We start from the raw sequence: 20,736 nt of genomic DNA on the forward strand, positions 1-20,736 counted from the left end.
CTGTGTTATTTTTCCCCTGCCCCTTCTGATTCTCCCCAAACTCTGAAGATTATTTGAATACCCTCATTCGGGCTTTAGATTGAAGAATCTAGATCCGACATAGACCAGCTGGGGCAGCAACAAACTATAGACATGAACATCAGGGCAAGCGGTTACTCGGGTTTCACTCCGGGTGCAGAAGACGGGACCTATAGGATGTGACACAAATCTAGGACATTACTTGGTAGACTCAGAGAGAAGGACTAAAGGCCAATGACTCGTCAGAATTGTAACACACAGTGTAAGGATTTAAAATTGGACACACCCCAGCATTTTCTATTCCCTTTCCCTGGCCTTGTCCAAAAGACCGATTATCTGACTTGTTCTATTTTTGTTCATCTCTTCCCCCTAGAATGTAAGTTCCAAACAGACAGGAATTGTCTGTTTTTGTTCACTACTACACCCCCAGTGCCTCAGCAGTGCCAGGCAGATAGTAAAAGCTCAAATATTTTTAAACGGATGAATAAAGAAGGAATAGGTTACAACTAATGCTGCTCACTCACTTTCTTGTTCCTCAAATATTAAATATCCACTTTTGCATTGGAACAAACACCCCATTCTATTTTAAGGACCACCATCAGATACCCGTGCAAAGCCATCCTGTCCGGACGTGACCACCGAATACTAATGTGACACCCATCCCAATATAACTTAATCAAGGAGAGTGTTAGCCAGTATCAGCCTTTCCCATACGTTGTGGAAGTTTGGGGCATTCGAAATAACACGGTACAAATTATAGGCAGCCTTGAACGAGGAACATGTTTCGTTATTGCCATTTCCTTCTCAACTTGCCAGGGCCATCAAAACAGTGGCCATTCCAAATGGTAAATACGGTAACACTGATTATAGCCTGCCTTCAGCTCTCTCCCCCTGAACTGAGTCACGGTGTGACCAGAGGCTGAGCTTCGCTTGTGGCTTTCCATAAGTAGGTGACATGTAGACATGTTTGGATGGCTAAGGCCAGTGGCTTTAAATTCTGACCCTGATGCTCAGCAGCTGCCCAAACTTGAGTGAGATACTTAACTTTTTTCAACTCATTTCATCATCTATCAAATGATTTTGACTACTCACAGAGTTGTCAATTAAGTGAGATATGTTTGGTAATTACGACTGATGCCTGGTTAGTGCTCAAAAATTGGTTATCCTCATTCATTCCGAGAAAGCCAAACAAAGCCATTAATATTTGGGATACTCAAGTATTATTATGAAGCACAAAAATAGCAAAATTGTTTTCTGCAATTATATCTGCTGTGACTCAGGTTACAAAGCTTTCAGAAATAGGGCATTTGTGATGTACCAAGCACAGTGCTAGACAGTAATGCTGCAGCAATGCATAAAACACATTCCTGTCCCGCAGAGACTCACGGTCTTGTGGGGTAAATAGCCAAGGTAGTCACCCTCTGTGACTGTGTCCTGGCACAGTTCCGCCTTCTCTCCTACCACTCCCTTGCAAAACCCATGTTTGAGCAATAGTACGGGCACTCAGAAGGGACAGACTGGACTACTGGCATCCCGAGGTGTTACCTAAATACAAATTCTTACTTCATCATGTGAAAAATGAGGTAATGTCTTGGTGTCCTAGTTTATAAAAAGAAAATAGTCAACCCCAACTCACAGAGTGTTACAAAGCTGAATGTCAGTCCCTCAACATGGTGACACAGTAAAAGCTCAAGACCTTTCCGCTGCTTCATTACTATTATTTCAGCCAACAGAAAAGCTGTCTAACATTTCAGAAAGAGGCCAGGAGAGATCCCTAGAATTTACTCTTAAAGAAGCAAGATTGACTAATGATGTGTATAGCACACTATCGTTTGTATTAAAAAGGGTGGATGAAAATGTAGATTTGCTTTACGCCCCTTGCATTTACCACAAAAAGCTCCAAACAGTTGTTACCATGTGTATATGGAGGGAGAGACTGGTGGGTGAGAGGAGTTAGTATAGAAGAAACTTTATAGTACACCGTATATGCTCCTGAAAAATATGTGTGTATGAATATCTATATATGATGTGAATATGCATATACCTATTTTGCAATATCTGTTTTTATTCAAATATCATTTTGACCACTTCAAGATTGGTCTTCAGACATTATAGCCAACGATGCCACACTTGCCTATGATCTCACCGACACAGAACCACATCCACACCTCAGTGGCCGCCAAACCATTCAGCAGAGCTTTCTTAACTGCAAGCTGTTTGAAGCTACCAGTTTGAGCACTACTGACTATTTTTTCAAGCTCTAAATAGCTGTTGGGATCTCAGCAGGGGCCGGAGGAATCAGCTCAAGCCTGGCACAGTGCCAGAATGTGGCCAATCAAGATTTCCAGTCAGTCACAGCAGCATTCGCCAGCACTGGGGCCTTCTCCGTGAGGTTACAGACAAACTGGGCCACAGGTGCTGGATGGAAATTCTGTGGCCCCATTGGCCAGCTGAATGTCAGACAGATGGGGTTTGGCTGTTCAAACAGCCTGAGGTTGGACCCACACTGGATGGCTGAGGTTTCTTTTGTCTTTTTAGATTTTACTTATTTATATTTAGAGAGGGGAAAGGAGGGAGAAAGAAAGGGAGAGAAACATTGATGTGTGACAGATACATGAATCGGTTGCCTCTCGAACCCCCCGAGCTGGGAGGCCTGGCCCACAACCCAGGCATGTGCCCTGACTGGGAATTGAACCTGAGACCTTTCGGTTCACAGGCCAACAATCAATCCACTGAGCCACACCAACCAGTGCTATATTTTAAAATGTTTAATTAAAGTACACGATATTTTGTAAAAGTCAAGAAAAATATGGGGTAATGAGATGGCCTAAAAGCTAAAATGAGGTGGGAAATTAGCTATGTAAATACCAATCCCATAAGGATAGGGCCAAGGAAGAAGAGGCCCCGCCCAGTACCTCAGCATTAAAAACGACTCAATATCCTTGGTGGGTTTGGCTCAGTGGATTGAGCCTTAGCCTGTGAACCAAAAGGTTGCTAGTTTGATTCCCGGTCAGGACAGGTACCTGGTTGGGGGCATGCAAGAAGAAGCAGTCCATGGTTTCTCTTACATATTGATGTTTCTCTCCTTCTCTTTTTCCTTCCTTCACTCTCTCTAAAAATAAATAAATAAATAAATACTTTTTTTAAAAATTGCTCACTAGAAGCCCTGAGCAGTGGCTACACTCCTGGGAGCGCTTTACAAATCCCATAGGGGCCCTTCCCTGCCTGAAAATTACCACTGAATCCTCATTAGCCTTAAGACAAAGCCTCAATACTTTGGTCCTATAATTCTGCTTCTCCAAACTCTGGCTCCAACACACTTCCTCATTTTATCTTCCCTTTGTCCCAGTTGAAGCCCTTGGCTCTAGCCAACCTCGGTTAACCACACCCAAGACACCTTATACACAGACACATTTCTGAGCCTCCAGCCACCACAGATGGCCTAGGTATTGCATACACTAAGGCAGCCTGTGGAGGGAAGGAGCAAAAAGTGATCAAACCTGGCCTCCTTCTGCTAGATAAGTCAGCACTGCAGTGCACCATAGTCTGGGCTGGGAGGAAGGGGTGCATTTTTACGATTGGTCTGCTCAGAAGGTCTTACTGTGTATCTGCTTCACTCCATTCTCCCCCTCCCTTTGATGACCTCTTTACCACTCCAAATTCCTATTTTTGGGCATCTTCATAAAACCTCCCAAAGGCACTACAACTTCACAGTGATACCCTACCCTCGTAAATTCATACAATTCATTTGCCATCTAATTATAGCATTAGAGGTTTGTGTTGTTTGGGATTGTTTTTGGTTGCTATTTAATTTGTGTTTTTTAACATCATGTGAATTATATGACCTAAGTCTCAACTAGCTTGTAAACTCATTGAAGACAGGATAAACATTTTTCGAATACCTCCAGATTTTCCAGGATAGTGTCACACACACACACACACACACACACAGCAGGTGATCAGTAAACATCTGGAGACTAAATCACATTTACAAATAACATCCCAAACAAGAGTCAGTTTCGCTCACTGGGAAGTTTCCCTGTAAAACAAGAGAGAGCAGGAAGGAAAGGGAGCTTCAAGTGTGGACCTAGCACAAAGGTCTCATATAAAAATCTGAAGGGCCTGAAAAGACCACCCAGACCACATCTGTGTCTTGACTTTTAGCTCCTTCTAGATGTCACGGAAATGGGTTTCCTTTCCAGCCAGGGTCTCCAGATCCCAGCAGTTGCTGTCAGGGTTAAGGACTAGCATCATTCACTTCCTTATCCAGCATCTACTAGCATAATTTTTTTAAATCTGTGCATGTACCAGAACGGGCTTAGTCATCCATTCGGCTTGCATTTCCCCTCACCATCTAAAGGACAGATTGCTGCATTACCAACTGATGCTGTAAGTGCCAGAGTAAGATATTTGCCACAAAGTTATTTCGGGCAATATCCTTCTGTGCCTCTTTTCAGAGTGTTGCGATAGCCAAGAGTTTTTGTCCTGCGTGGGCTTTACCTGACCTTAAAAACTGTCAAGGGCAGGTGTAGACCACTGTCTGTTCTAGAAGATTTCCACTGGTCAGATTGTTTTTCCTTACGCTGGCTGCCTGGCTGAGTACCTCATCCTTCATGATGCAGCATCTTTACAGGATCTGCTGATGCTGCAGTTGCTCTTTGGGTCATCGATTGTGGCTTTAGCAATAACAAAGCCTACAGCCTTGATTTTTATTATTTCCAGTCTGTGTTCCCCTTTGTAAAAGAATTATGCCCATTTCAAATATTTTGACCAAATGTAGAGAGAAGGCTTTGAATGTTGCAAACCAAATGAAGAGAAGCCAAAAAAAAAAAGAGCTAGATATCTGGTTTCAAATACATTTTCTGATAAGGACCCCTTTTAGGCTATGATAAAATTCAGTCATGAATTCTGTGCCTTACTCTCAATTTTTAGTACCTCATTTACCACCCCCCCCTAAGCGTAGCCAGGATGCTATCTCTAGGCTCTCCTTTTTTCAGTAGCTCAGGTTTTTATTCTTCGAAATTGGTCTTCTCTACTTGATCACCTATTCGTAGGAAACGTCGACCTTAAGACCCAAAGTGGACCAGTCACCTCTTTGGGAAGAGCAGTAACGAGATACGAATTTGAAGCAGGTTTTGCGGCTGCAATGCAATGTGATTGGAATGAGTAATCGTTTTTCAGTCTGCACAGCATCCTTTTCCACCTACCAAATGGGAGACCGTGCCACCTCTGCCTCATGGTTACAAGATATTATGACATATCCAGGAAAATTCATAAAGTACCTGGTGGAGTGGGCCTACTCCACACTGTGGTTTTCACTTTTCATTGGAGTCACAGGTGGGAACCCATCGAACAAAAGACAACCCCTCTGGAATTGATGGGAAAGGTATTCTCCCCTAACTGAAAACAAAAGAAAACGTCTATTGTTAAAACACGTAATCTACCCAACCTAAAAACATTCATAATTATGAAGGAACCCTAATCCACACGACCCCCTCCTACTTCGGTTGCAGTGGTGGGCGGGGCTTGATGTTTGGTCACGCCCCTTGCGTCGGCTTCTGGAGGGGCGCGGCGGGAAGCCGGGTCTGCCCCTCCTTCCCTGCGGAAACGCCGAGGGACCGTTCTTGCGCCTGCGTCCTGCGTCGCCGGTCGCCTGCACGCGGCCGCCGCCCGCCCCCGCCGCCCCCCCCCAGGGCCTTTTGTGCGCCTGCGCGCTCGCGCTCCCGCCCTCTCGCTGTCCTCGGCTGAGTCAGTCAGTCTGTCGGAGTCTGTCCTCGGAACAGGAGGAGCGAAGCGATTTCCAAGAGACCCCTGTCCTATTACTTTCTTTCCCCTCCCTCTCTCCCGCCCCACATCTCTCTTCACCCCTCTTTCGCCCTTGCGCAGCCATGGCGGAGCTGTCGGCGGCCACTCAGTCCCCGTCCGTCTCCTCTTCGTCCTCCGGAGCCGAGCCCTCCGCGCCCGGCAGCGGGAGCCCGGGATCCTGCCCCGCCCAGGGGGCGAAGAGCTGCGGCTCCTCCTGTGCGGGTGAGGCGCGCCGGGGGAGCCCGCCCTCTAGTAGGGGCGTGGGGTGGGGGTCGAGGGGACGGCAGATCACCCTCCCTCCTGGAGGCTGCGGCCCCGGGGACGGACGTCTGGCAACGGGCTAAAGGGGGAGGGGAGCATAAGGTCGTTCAGGCGGTGTGGAAATAACGGGGTGTGAAGAAAACAGGTTAGGGGCGGGGAGATATTCTAGAGAGTGGGCGTTAACGCCAGGACCAGTTGGGGAAAAACACCAGATCGGGGGAGCCGTCCACCGAACCGGGGTGATTTAGGAGAAGGATTAGAGAGATTGAGAGGATTGGGCAGGTTGGTCGTAGGAGAAATGATTAGTTAACCATTTTAAGGGGATGGTGGCGAAAGGGTTGCATTGCAGGTTTGCACACAGGTGTTGACATAATCAGACATTCCTGGTAATCGTCCAAAAATTTTGGGGGGTTGCCGGTGGGGAGGACGAAGACGTTTAGTGGAAACATTGGAGCCGTTCTCTATACCGTTTTTTATCTGCCTTTAGTTCTCTGTAGCTCGACTCCCGAAATGCCCAGTTTTCCTGAGGCTGCGAGGTGGAAGGAGGCGTGATGAGAATAGCTCAGGGAAGATTTGGGGGGTGTGGGGGGGAGCTGCTGATGGTCCAAGATGGATCCGTGGCTGCATCTGCAACACAGCCTGCTCTTCCCTGGCGCGGCGTGGGGGTGGGGACGTGCAATCAGTCGCATATATTCTAGAAGATAATAAACAAGAGTCAGGTCCAGCCATCACCATATTTTGATTTCATGCTCTCTGTGGGCTGCCATTGATCGCGGTATAACAAAAGGAGGTGTTTACCGCAGATAGCGGGGAGGGGGAGATATTCAGACAAAGCAGGGGCTGGGGGAACCCCCTTCTTCCCTCTCTGTGAAAGACGAGGAGGGGATCTGCAGGCCGTTTTTAGTTTCCATTGTATACGCGTCTGCCTGTTGGTGGGAGCTGGCTGGCAAGCTCCCCCGGGCCGAGATCTGCAGTGCAGATGCCTTCTCGAGGAAGGAAAAAAAAAAAAAAAAAAGGCACCCTGAGCAGGTGGTGGTTTTTAAAGGAACTCAGTCTTCGAAGGAAAAAAAAGGGAGGGGGGGATTTTTTGTCAAAGGAAGGGCCATAATCTTGGGAGAGTATAGATAATGTCGCTGTCTGTTCAGTTACCTTAAAAGATTTTGAGAGATTTTTAAATGTTTCGTTGTCTCCTTTGCCAGAATCTTGGGTTGGTTGTTATGAGGAACTTAAAATTTCTGATCTTAGCTTTAAATATATTCTCTGCGTGGTTTTTGAACGGTGGATTCCCACGTAAGAACTTTGGTTCTTACCCAGATGGATTTTCCAATGTGGTTATGGCCATTTCGGTAGAAACAAGCAGGGGAAGCTTCTGCAAGGTCAAGATTACCTGTCCAGATCAAGGCATGAGGCAGCAAATTAAGAACCCTTGTTCTCTTTAAACCACCAGTGTTTCTCTTTCCAATTTTTGTGCTCTGGGCAAAGGTCCAGGTGAACAGCAGCTTCCTTATAGCTCGGCACCTTGGTGTTTTGGCTTTAATCACTTGTCATTGCTTACTGTTCAGTTGTTGGCCCTTTTGTGCATATCTTTGGATTTTTCTCGATTTAAAATTTCTCATCCACCTGAAAAATAAACTAGATAGATTCCCTGCCTTAAACTCTTATCCACTGAAAGTATGTATTAATGTTGCATAAAAAATTATTAGTACATTTTGGTGGGCCCAACGTAAGATCCTCATTTGTGGGGTCACTACTTCAATGTAGCTTAAGTCATTGTCATGCAGAGTCGTCATTTCGCTGCAGAAGCTTTTATCCCTTGAAAAATGTTTTCTCAGTCCCTCAAAGGAAACGTCACAGGTTTCTTCTGCACCAGGAAAATGAGACGGGCTTTGTTATTCCAAAATTTAACACATTTCAAATGGATGCTAAGAAAACCCCCCCTTGTTTAAAAATCTCTCAGTGCATTGAGGTCAGCCTTCAGCTTCCCCTGTTTCTCCAAGCGGGTAACAATTTTAGAAATATTCTAGAAATATTCGGGGCAGCGCATGCCTGGGTTGCAGGCCAGGTCCCCAGTGGGGAGTGCGCAAGAGGCAACCACGCATTGGTGTTTCTCTCCCTCTCTTTCTCCCTCCCTTCCCCGCTCTCTAAAAATAAATAAATAAAGTCTTTTTTTTTTTTAATTGTTTCTACCAAAGGTAGCGAGAATGCGTGACAATACTCTTTGGTCCAGTGCCTCAGATAGCAGTGCAGCTGGTGTGCTTGGAGAAGGCGGGCAGGGGCCAGGGTTGGCTTCCCAGATTTCTGTCTCTAAAGGAAACGGAAGACTTCCAGGCAGAAATTTGAGGTTAAGGTAAAAGAGACTGAAATGTTTAGTGTTTGTTCTTTTTGGGGTGCAAGTTGCCTTTATCAGACCCTCAAGTATAGATAACATGTCTTTTGTCTAAATTTAAAAGTGTTGTAGTTCACTCTGTGTAACTTGCTGGAAACTTCTGTATCCTCGCTACTACGAATAAAGTTGCATTTCTTGTATCTGTCCTTGGAAATTAGCTCAAAGCAAAAGCAACTTGGACAATTTTTTTTAGGTTTATGTTTTAAATAGTTCTTGCATCAACTCATGAAGTTTAGTTGTTATGTATACTTTGTTTTTAATCCTCACCCAAGGACATGTTTATTGATTTTAGAGAGGGGAAGGGAGGGAGGAAGAGATGGAGAGAAACATGATGTGAGAGAGAAACATCGATTGGTTGCCTCTCATTCCTGCCCCAACCAGAACTGAACCTGCCACCCAGGTGTGTACCCTGACCGGGAATCAAACCCGCAACCTTTGGATGTACTGGGCGATGCTCCAACCAACTGAGCCACACCAGTCAGGGCATTGTTCTGGGTTCTTTTTATGGCATACTTTCACGCTTTGTTCTAACAAAATCAAATGTATGTAATTTTGAATTTTTAGTCTTAACTAAGAAGGAATCTGACCACCTGTTCCTCACTGACCTCATGTGTGTACCTATCCATGTCGGATCACCAGGGGCACTGGAACAGGGTGGTAAACACAGGCTTGAGCTGCGGACACATCTAGATTCGAGTTCTGACTCTTACTAATTGTACGACCTAGTGTGCACCCTGAGCCTCAGCAGTGGGACCTAGCCACATGCACCTTGCACCCTTAGCTCCTAGTCTTTATTGAGTTACAATACCTAATATTTGGTGCATCTGTTTGCAGATTATAAACTTCTGCACATAGGTACAAAATAAATTACAAGTGAGAAATCCTAACCATCTTCATAATAAAGGAAGATCTTAATACCTTTTTTCTTTCTTGAGTTCGTTGTTTCAGCTTTTGACCCTTCACGTTAATGTCTTAAAGCTGCTGCCTCTTTCACCCATCTGGTCTGTTAAAGAAGTGGTGGTTGAGGGCAGGGAAAGTCTTGGCATGACATTTATATGCTTATATGTCATCTGCAGCATTCCGACCATAGTAAGTGTAGTGAGGATACATTGTGAAACTCGCATCACTGAAGGCAAGAGCACAGGAGACAGCAGAAATGGTTACGTCAATGTAGTTTACAAATGCCTGTTGCTTTGGATGATTTTTATTCCCCAGGAATAAAGGGTTTCTTATAATGCTGCTTTCTCTTAGGGTCGAATTCACACGTAATTTAACCACTTTGACCAGACAAACCGGTCTGTGTATATTTGACAGGCATACCTTAACCAGAAATTGAAATCTCTAGGGGACTGTTTATTAAGTTGTGGTAAGAGTATCCATGTTTTTATTTTTCATTATTTCAGAGATGGTCTAAAAACAAAAGAAAACTAATGTAATTGCTTTTATTGTATTTTTTGGTGAGGAAATTATATATATTCTTCTTGTTGAATCCCGTGTGTTTCAAGCACTTGTAATTTAAGTTTGGTAGTGGAGGACCCGGTGGCACGCCCTTGAAGGGGAAAGGGAAGGTGAGGTTTCCAGTTCTGTGTGAGCCCGGGGGTGGTGTGTTCTGCAGAAAGGTACTTGTCTTCAGACTGCCCGTTGTCCTAGGGCTGACTGACTTTGCATATTCGTCATGTGTATTCAGCTTACATTTTGTGATCAAACGTAGCTTACAGTTTATTGTTAATGATGAATTTATAATTACTTAAACTGTACAGACTTGTGACCACTATATAAATTTCATAGTGTAACTTTTTAAATAAAAATTGCCAAGTTGATGTTATGTTTAGATAAGTAACTCATTCAGAAGTTCCCCGGGAAACAGATTTACCTGTTCTTCTGTTTGTATATAATAGCTATTCTAGAACTATTTTAATCATTGGGTATGTTATTAGATGTTTTAGAAAAAGTGTGCATACTAAATAACTTAGCCATCGTCAGTATTGCTTGCGATTGCATCATTGGAGTCTTTTACTACACATTTGTGACTTATGTGAGACAATGTTACTCTGTGTTACTGCAATTTCAGAGAGAATCCCTTTAAATACTGTGTGGGATTTGCATTTGTATTTTATATTATTGGGATGGGAGCTTGTCAGCAGGTAACCCACTCTGGCGGCCTTTGTAAATTTCAAAGAAATACCCTTTAAAAAATTTTTTTATGTATTTATTTTTAGAGAGAGGGGAAGGGAAGGAAAAAGAGAGGGAGAGAAACATCAATCTGTTGTCTGTCAAATGCCCCCAACTGGGGACCTGGCCTGCAACCCAGGCATGTGCCCTGGCTGGGAGTTGATCCAGTGACCTTTCGGTTCACAGGCCAGTGCTCAATCTACTGAACCACATCAGCCAGGGCCCAAAGAAATATTCTTAATCTGTTTTCTCCCTGTAAAAATTAACTCATTCTTTTTTTCTCTCTGTAAGCACGTTATCACGTTATCATAACCTAAGCAACAGAGGACATGTGAGCTTTTTGACATGTTTCTCATAGGCAGCTTGCTCTTGAGGGTATATTGAAGGGTAAACTAAAACAGAGCTTTTCTTGTCCTGTTACTTGAAAGCATTTCAACAGTGAGCATTGCCTTTATTTTACGTAGAAAGTAGAAACATTTAACTTTTATATCTTTAGATTTATGTATTGCTTATGGTTTAAGTTGTGACCATACATTAACTTAATTTAACAAATATTCAAGCATACATTAAATCTCTTTGTTAGGTGCTGTGGGAGAGAGGAAGGTAAATAAAACACAGATCATATCATCCCTCCAAAGGCAGTACTCAATAGCGGAAAGTCATGCGTTGTCCTCATCTGTGAGGTAGCCAGGTAGCGATACAGACCTCATTTACAGACAGGCAATCTGGTGCAGAGACTGAGCGACCCGCCCAGCGTTCTGTGGCTGTGATGCTGAGGGTAGGATGGACCTAAGGGGTCGAGGGCCCGGCTCAGTTGTCTTTTAGTTAGACACACTCTCTCTCTGTAAGGTTTGAAATGTGATTGAAATGGTTCACTTGCCCCTTAAGTTACCAGTTTTAACTTTGAGTTAACTTCTGGTTCCATGGTTTGTAAGCCAGGTGGCTTTTTGCTCCACTGCTCTGCAGCAGCTTCTCTTGTCAGGTTCCCCAGTTGTTCTCCTTGTTGTTAAACCCAGTGGTCACTTCTCAGTTCTCATCTTAAATGCTCTTTCAGCAGCTTTTGGTAACACTGATCAGTCCCTCCTCTTTGACACACCTTTGTCATCGAGTCGTAATTCACATAACATAAAAAGCACCATTTAAAAGTGGTTTTTAGTGTATGTGCAAGGTTGTGCAACCATCATCACTATCTAATTCCAGAAAACGTTATCACCCCCAAAAAAGCCCTGTACCTGTCACTCTCCATTCCTCCCCCCATCCCTGGGCACAAACACTAATCTACTTTCTGAGTCTATGGATTTTCTGTTATTGGGATTTTATATTGCTAATTTTTTATCTTCACCCAGTGCTCTAGTACTCACTTCTCAGAACTTTTCTCTGTCTGCTTTCATTGGTCTCATGACATCCGTCTCGTGGTTTGAAGTACCATTGATGACTTCTCGGTCTTCATCTTAGGCCTCCACATCTTAATAGCCATCTCAAGCTTACTGTGTCTGAGCTGAACCTTACTGTGTCTGATCTTTCTTATAAATCTCTTGCTCTCACAGTCTTGTCCATCTCCATAAAAGGCCATTCCATCCATCTTTTTGCCCAAATCAAAAAGTTTGGAGTCATCCTTAACTTACTTTCCTTCATACAACTAGCAGCAAACCCTACTGATTCTACCTTCAGAGTATATCTAGTGTCTGACCAATTTTCTCACCTCCATTGCTGCCACTCTAGACAGCCAGGCTGCTGCAGCTCCTCTGAAGGTTGCACTCGCCTCCTCACACCTCCGCACTTCCTCCCTTGCCTCTCTCCAGTCTGTTCTCCGCACAGCAGCTGGTGCAAATCTGTGAAAAATTTCAGTAGGATCATGTAGCTCCCGGGCACGTGCTCCAGCGGCTGTCCGTCACGGAGTGCATGCCAGGGTGCTTAGAGGGCGAATGAAACCCCGTGGTGTCTGGCCCCAGCCGCCTCCTTGGTCACCCAGCTTCAGTCACGCTGACCTCCTTGCTGTTCTTCACACCAAGAATTCCCCTCGCCCCGAGACTGACTTGCTGTTGCCTGGAAGGCTCTTCTCCCGCATCTTCTTTAGGTCTTTGCCTGGCCAGCTTATTTAAATTGTGTAAGGGGAAAAAACTCCTTATAGCCCTCTCTTGCATTATTTTTCTTAACCACTTGTCATTATCTTACTATATTTCACTTACTGTTGTCTTCTGTACCAGAATATAAGTCCCATCAGAGTGGAGATTGTTGCTGTTTTCCTCACTGTTTTATACCTAATGCCTGACCAGAACCTGGCACAAAGCAGGCCCTTGGATATTTTTGAATGAGAGCAGAAACCTTACCACTTTTGTTCTGCAACTAAAACTAGTTCTTGTTTCATAACAGGTGTTCAGTAAATGTTTATGGAATAAATGAATGGACACAGAAACTTCCTGGGATTGCATAAACTTCCACAGGTTCATGAACTAATATAAACTCCTGTCATTGAGACACCTCAGGTCCAGAGCAGTCGTACTATAAGCTTTACAAAAACTTACCCCTGTGGAAACTGATATCTCCATTAGGTGCTGAGAAGAGAGTTTTTATGTAAGTCCTTAAAACTATGCCTGTAATAAGTATAACTTATGTTTAAGTTTGGCTTCTTTCACTATTATCATTACTTGTGAACTCTTAAATAACCTATTTTCCACTAGTGGCATCACCCCAGTAAAGTACCTTTTCCTAACCACTTGAATGCCAAATTTTGGTCCATTAGAAAGACTCACTTCCAGGTACTTCCAGTCAAGATGGAGGTGGAGGTAGACACAGCTGGCCTCCTCGCACAACCACAGCAAAAATCACAACCGAACTACAAAACAGCTGTCACCAAGAACTGTCAGAAAATTGAGCTGTATGGAATTCCAGCAACCAAGGAATTAAAGAAGTCACACTCATTCAGATGGGTAGGAGGGGCAAAGACCTGGAACAGGAGTCCCACACCTACGTGTGGTGGATAAAAACTGGAAGTGAGGGATCCCAGCCCCACACCAGATCACCCAACCCAGGGTTCCAGTGCCAGGAAGATAAGTCCCCATAACTTCTGGCTGTAACAACCAGTGGGTATTGGAGCAGCAGAAGAACCCGCAGGATTCTCGGGCGTCTCCTCTCAAAGGATCAGCAGTAGGCTCAGGATTTATGCAGGCTCACTCCCTCTGGGCTCCAGTACCAGGGCAGCAGCTTGAAGGGCACTGTTGGCATACGGGGAGAAACTGAAGTGTCTGGCATCAGGACAAGTGCTGGGGGACAGCTCCCTCCAGACAAAACTCCAGGGGCCGAGCAGCAGCCATTGTCCTTTCTCTGAGCCCTCCCCCACACAGAGCCACAGAGCGTGACCGCCGTATCTGAGACTCCATCTGCCTGGCTCACAGGGGTTGCAGCACCCAGGCGCTATTACCTAAGGCTCTGCCCTGTCCAACTTACAGGTGCACTTTTCCACATTAGACCATGCTGGTAAGACAGAGTCAAAGCAGCTCTACCTGATATGTAGAAATAAACACAGGGAGGCTGCCAAAATGAGGAGACAAAAAAAAATGGTTCAAATGAAAGAATAGAACAAAACTCAAAAGAAAAAAAAACAATGGAGAGAAGCAGTCAGAGTTCAAAACACTGGTTATTAAGATGCTCAAGGAACTCATTGGGCACTTCAATGGCATAAAAAAGACCCAGGCAGAAAGAAAGGTTACACTAAGTGAAATAAAGGAAATTTTACAGGGAGTCAGTAATGTCGTGGATGAAGGTGAAAATCAAATCAATGATTTGGAACACAAGGATGAGTGGATAAAACAGCTATGGGGCATTTACGCAATGGATTATTACTCAACCACAAAAAAAAGAAAAATTTACCCTTTGCGACAGTATGGAGGGACCTGAAGAACATTATGCTAAGTGAAATAAGCCACTCAGAGAAAGACAAATACCATATGATTTCACTCACATGTGGAATCTAATGAACAAACCGAATTGACAAGGAAAATGGGGCCAGACTCATAGATGGAGAGCAGGATGACAGCTGGGCTGGGGGGAGGTTAGGGGTGGCGGGGTTGAGTAAAAAGGAAAAGGACTCATGGACATGGACACCAGTGTGGTGACTGCTGGGGGGAGTGGGGCATGAGGGGACTAAATGGTAATGCCATTAATTTCCCTCTTACACCTAACAAAATCTGAGATTTTGATTCAATACATTTTGTACAACTTTTGGAAATGGGTAAGACATTTCTAAAAGTAACCACAGTGCTCTCTGAAAGTGGGGATATTAAAATATTTATAATCAGTGTCCTATGTACACATTCCATTTTGTTTCTGTTAGACTTTCTCATTTTGTTTCTTTTGCAACAAGAATTCTGCTTGTCCTTCCTCTTAGATTGCACATACATTCACTCCGTAAACGTACAAAAGACAGCTCTCCAACTAGTGCTGCAGCAGACGCGTGAGCGTCTTCATAACGAGCACTGTTTTGGTTTGCACTAAAGGGAACTGCTAACTAAAAATCTCCTGCAGTTTGGTTTCAGCAGACATTCGTTAAGCCTCTGATGTTCGGCCCCCGTACTCTGGGCCTTCTGTTAGTGCTGTGCGCGCGCTGTAATACTCTGTGCCTTGTGTGAGATGGTCCTAACCCTAGGGTCAGCTTAGGTCAGCTTGGAGTTTATTTCTAGTGGCAAATAAATTGAATTTTTCAAAACTAGATCCTAGTGCAAACTCGATCACTAACTCTGCATGATGTTGCAGAAGTGAAGGGAACCAGGTTTGCTAAAGTAATTGTGGTGATAGAAATGTATTGGCCTCAGAAGCTACTGAGGTGGTCCATTCTATCCTAGGACAGTGTAAAAAGAAAAAAAAAAAAACAACTAGATACTAGATTTTATCTAGTTTATTGGTTCCAGAGGACCAAAACATTATTGCAATTGATTTGTTTTTAAGATGGATGGATGGATGGATGGATTTGCGAGAGAAGTATTAACTTGTTATTCCACTTATTTATGCATTCATTAGTTGATTCTTATATGGGCCCTGACTAGGGATTGAACCTGCAACCTTGGTATATCTGAAGAATGCTCTAACCAACCAAGCTACCCGACTAAGGCCATAACTGGTCTCTTTTTATAATAGTTATGTTAGCTCTAAATAAATAAATAAATGAAAAGTAACCTGCCAGTTTATGCAGTGTGGGGAAGTGCTTAGTGACTTGCTTCCAATGAGTACAGTATGGAAGGGCAGGAAGCAGTGGCACCATGGAGAAACGTGGCGGAATTTCTCAGCCAGGGGATCAAGGTTAACATCATCAGTGATGAGTCATATCGCTAGCATGTACTTTATTTATGTGTTTATTTGTTTATTTTTAAGACAGAAGGGAAGAGAGGGAGAAAAAAGGGAGAGAATATCCATGTGAGAGAGAAACATGGATTGACTGCCTTCTACACGCGCCCTGGCCAGGACCTACCCGCACCCCAGGCATGGGCCCCGTGGGTAATCCAACAGCGTCTGACAGTGCCCAGCCGGCTGAGCTGCAGGGGTCGGGCGATGGCATGTACTTGGATGTGATACAACAAGAATGGCCCTTTACCTAAGTAGTGTTCCTCCCCCGCAACCACCACCAGTCTAACTATGAGAGAAACTTAAGACAAACGCAAATTGAGGAACATTCTGTGAAATATCTTTAAAAGTATTTCTTAAAACTGCCAGGATCACCAAAAGCACAAGAAATCTGTCGTAGCCCAAAGAAGACTAAGGAAACAAGACTGCAAAATGGGATATGGGCCCTGGCCGGTGTGGCTCAGTCGGTTGGAGTGTGTCCTGTGACGGAAGGGTTGTGGGTGGGATCCTCAGTCCGGGCAGTACCTGAGTTGTGGGTTCGGTCCTGGCACCAGGTGATCCACGGTCGTGTGCATGCAGGAGGCGGCCAATGGATGCTTCTCTCTCGCATCATGTTTCTCTTGAGAGCGATGAAAAAATGTCCTCAGGTGAGGATTAAAAAAAAGTTCAGTGGTATCCTGGATGGAACTCAGGAACAGACAAGGGCACTAGGGAAAAAAAGAATGAAATCTGAATGAAGTATGGGGCCTAGTTATTAACGATGTATCAGTATTAGTTGTGACAAATGTACCAGCATACTAAGAAACACTGGGAGAAACTGAGTGCTGGGTATAAAGCAAGATTGTACTTTCTTTGGGCCTTTTCTGTAAATCTAAAAGTTTTTTTTAGAAAGAAAGAAAGCCTTAATCATGAAATAGATAAAATGTTGGGAGAGGCAAAGAGAGGTCTACTCTCACTGCTTCTGTTTACTAATACGGTGGAGGTCCTAGTGAGCACAGAAAGGTAAGAAATGGCATCAAGTTTGGGGGGGAATCAGTCTGCCTATCCCCGAGATCTGTTGGAGGAGGAGGCACTAACTGGCTCAGTGCGGCAGCTTCTGAGATGACGTAAGTTGCTGTCACCAAGAGCTGTGATCCTGAGAAAGACTGGAGAGACTGCCCGTTGTCATGGCCCAGCTATAAAGCAGAAAGGGAAACTGTAAATGGTAAAAATAGTTTGTTTAAATATTAGAATATTAATATTATGTCTAAAAGAGCTGTTGAATTTCTCATTATTCATGTTAATTTTAGGTAAAGTTTTAAACACTTTTCCTTATGTCTTGGAAGATGCTTCAATACTCTGTAGAAACTAAGACACACAAAAAAGCTTTAGGCTCAGGTGTACAAGTCATTCCACAGGGTTGTTCCTGAAAGTGTCTTGCTTCTCTGCCTAAAATATATAGCCTGTTGAAACCTACATAATTTTATTAACCAACATCACCCCAATAAATTCAGTATAAATTTTTAAAATGGCCACCAGGAGCAATGGGTGAAAATAGAATGGAAAAAAAAATACTAATGAGTTTGCTTCCATTAAAGCCAAGAAAGTAAAATTTTAAAAAATAATAATATCCCTGGCTGGTGTGGCTCTGTGAATTGAGTGCAAACCAAAGGGTCGCAGGTTCCGTTCCCAGTCAGGGCACACGCCTGGACTGCAGGCCAGGTCCCCAGTGGGGGGCACGTGAAAGGCAACCACACATCGATGTGTCTCTCCCTCTGTTCCTTCCCTTCCTCCCCTCTCTCTAAAAATAAATAAATTAAAAAAATCTTTTTAAAGATATGTTTAAGACATTTTCATTCCTAAAAATCTTCCCTTCCATTCTGCCACTCCTGCTAACTAACCACTGCCCTGTATTTAGTCCCTTCCTTTACCACCCATCCTGCTGTTGGGCTTTTAAAGGTTTTATTCACACCTCAGTCTTCAGTGGTTGGCCTGACCCCCTCCACCACCCTAACTACAGAGTTGTCGGTGCTAAATCATTTGATGACTTAATGTCATTGACCCATTTCAAAATCTTGACCATTGGTTTTTGACTTTTTTTAAAAGATTTTATTTATTTATTTTTAGAGAGGGGGGAAAGGAAAAGAGACAGAGAGGGAGAGAAACATCAGTGTGGGGTTGCATCTCGCACGCCCACCTACTGGGGACCTGGCCCAGAACCCAGGCATGTGTCCTGGCTGGGAACTGAACCTGCGACTCTTTAGTTTGCAGGCCGGCACTCAGTCCACTGAACCACACCAGCCAAGGCAGCTTTTGACTCTGTTAATCCTTCTCTAAAGTGTTCTCTCTCCAAGTTATACCATTTTCCCCTGAATTGACTGGTTCTTCTTTCTTGTGCTTCTTTAAATATTGGTATATCTCAAGATCCCATTGTAAAATCTCCTATTCTCCCTGGACACGTTCATTCACTCCAGTGGTGTCAATTTATGCTAAATGTTAACTCGCAGGAATTAATCTCTAGCCCTTTCCACTCTCCCGAGCCTGTCATAGTGGCACAGTTTCCACTTAGAAGTGCCTTAGACTTGTTTTTTAGTGAAAGCTAATCTGAGGAATTCCTTCTTTGTTCTGTGCCCCAATCGGTGGCACTTCATTTCATCCTTGAGTCCTTTGACTTTTACTTACCCAGTCTCCAGCATCCACACGACTCCAGGTTCTGTGTTCTGTCTCATCAGACCTGTCCCCTCACCCCCATCCACGCCGCCTTACCTCACGCCCTCGTGTCTTGCCAGGGTCATGCAGTAGCTTTTCCATTAGGTCTGCGCTCTACACTACTGCCCGAGTTCTTTTTAAAATACGTGTCCTGTTGTCACTCCCTTAAAACTTGCAGTGATTCCTCATTTCACATAGGCTCTACTCCAGATTTCATTACATGACTTGTGAAGCCATTTGGAATCTGGCTGGCGGTTCCTTCCCTCCAGAGTGCCTTCTGCCTCCTTGTTACCCTTTACCACCGGGTTTGCCATCTCTCCTGTTTTTTACCCCAGTGACTGTTGCTGGGCCTGGCTACTGGTAGATAATCTTTGGTTTGATTAATAGCATTTGAGAATTAAGGTCACTCTTCTTGGGTTTAGTTCCGTGTAGCATAAATGTGGAGTATGAGTACATTGGGGTTTTGTAAGTTAGAAGACGTCATGCAGTATTGTTGCAAATTATTAACTGGTTATCTGTGTTCTGTATCAGAACAGATGCTATGCATAAAAATGTGTGTGTTGAAATTTTCCATCAGGAGGAGGTGTTAGGTGGAGGCGAAAAGGCATGTTCATAGGATGTCTTTTTTTGGCATTGGGCTTAGCACTTGGTTTTTCAAGTTTATTCTGATTTAAACTCAGCAGTTCACAGATAATAATGTTGAAGGTGAAATGCATATAGGAACAAACCCATCTGGAGACGTTAAAGAAATAGATAGAAATGCTTGCTTAAAAAAGGAAAGAACAGTTTTTCATTTGTAGGAGGGAATGTAATATTACATTTTAAGATAGTTAAAAAGCATTTGTTTTCTAAATTCTGGTCTTGAGTTACTGAATTACTGCCTGTTGTCCACTGAATTCTGCCTTGGAGCTAATAGGCTCCGTATTTGTTCACTAAATAGTTTTCTTAAATTAGTACTTGCCAGTAGAGCTGTGGTCCATTTCTTTAAAGCAATCTCCTCATTTTAATATTTCTAATACTCTGAAAACATGTTTTAAGGTTTTATTTATTTTTAGGGAGAGGGGAACATCAGTGTGTGGTTGCCTCTCACATGGCCCCCACTGGGGGCCTGGCCCACGACCCAGGCATGCACCCTGACTGGGAATCAAACCGGCGTTCCTTTGGTTCACAGCCAGTGCTCAATCCCCTGAGCTACCCCAGGCAGAGCTGCCCCCCTCCCCTTCTTTTAAGGGCCAAACCTTGTAGTGAAAAACAAATCTCCTTCCCATGCCAGACCTCAAAGTCCCTTTTGCTAGTCCCTTCTTGTTGCCAGTTAACAGATGGGGGCACACTGTGTAGGCACTTCTGCCCTTTGCTTTTTAGTTTAATGTATCAGCATACATATTTCAGCATTTATACCTGAATCTCATTCTCTTTCATAACAGCAAGTATTAAGTTAGTCTTCTGTTGATGGTCATTTAGATTATTTCTAGTACTTATAACTATTGCTCTTATGAATTTCCTCATACACGTGGCTTTGTACATATATGCAAATATATCTGTAGGTTAAATTCCCAGAAGTGTAACTGCCGAGTTAAAGAATACGTGCACAGGGTTGAGGGGAAGGTATATGTCTTTAAAATTTTACTGTTTCCAAAGTTAGAGGAGTATAGTTTAGAAGACGAAGATTCTCATGTAAACCTGTTTTCCCTGTGAACTGTGTTATTTTTTAAGTATTCAGGGTCAACTTTGCCTATTTGTCAGCTTTATATGTTTAAATGCTTATATTTTAGTGACTAACTCCACTACATGCAGTTTAAAATGGTTAAAAGCAAATATCAATGAATAATCAGATACCTATTTTTCCTTTCCCACGAAGAGTTCGGGGAGCATCATCTTTCTTGATTGTTGAATGATGTTAGGAGTCCCTCTTTTCTTCCTTTGAAGGTGAGACTCTTTGGCTCCACCCCCCACCCCCAAAATGGATTAACTTTTAGAAATGCATCTCAAAATGAAATACAGTTTTGCTGTCAGGTGAGTGAAAACAGTAATTGGAAATAAAGGCTTGGGTTTCCCCCTCTTGCTCAAAC

General features: G+C 43.7%; 1 protein-coding gene, 1 non-coding gene and 1 pseudogene across 4 annotated transcripts in view; 2 read left to right on the forward strand and 1 right to left on the reverse strand.

Annotated features, from left to right (window-relative positions):
• Window positions 1-2,060: 2,060 nt before the first annotated feature.
• LOC114499148 lies at window positions 2,061-2,582 on the reverse strand (annotated as a pseudogene).
• A 3,070-nt stretch (window positions 2,583-5,652) lies between these two features.
• RTN3 (reticulon 3) overlaps window positions 5,653-20,736 on the forward strand; it is a 49,744-nt gene continuing 34,660 nt past the window's right edge. Inside the window, exon 1 of one of the 3 annotated variants that reach the window (XM_028515702.2) lies at window positions 5,653-6,045. In XM_028515702.2, the coding sequence (XP_028371503.1) occupies window positions 5,907-6,045 (139 nt within the window). In that variant the 5' untranslated portion in view covers window positions 5,653-5,906. The remainder of the gene's footprint in view (window positions 6,046-20,736) is intronic. The other 2 variants (XM_028515697.2, XM_028515701.2) reach the window with 2 other exon arrangements.
• Window positions 15,358-15,490, forward strand: LOC114501140. Its single transcript, XR_003684904.1, has one exon. It is a non-coding gene; the product is annotated as a small nucleolar RNA SNORA66 (small nucleolar RNA).

This window comes from Phyllostomus discolor, chromosome 6 (genome assembly GCF_004126475.2).
Source record: "Phyllostomus discolor isolate MPI-MPIP mPhyDis1 chromosome 6, mPhyDis1.pri.v3, whole genome shotgun sequence".
Classification (NCBI taxonomy): domain Eukaryota; kingdom Metazoa; phylum Chordata; class Mammalia; order Chiroptera; family Phyllostomidae; genus Phyllostomus; species Phyllostomus discolor.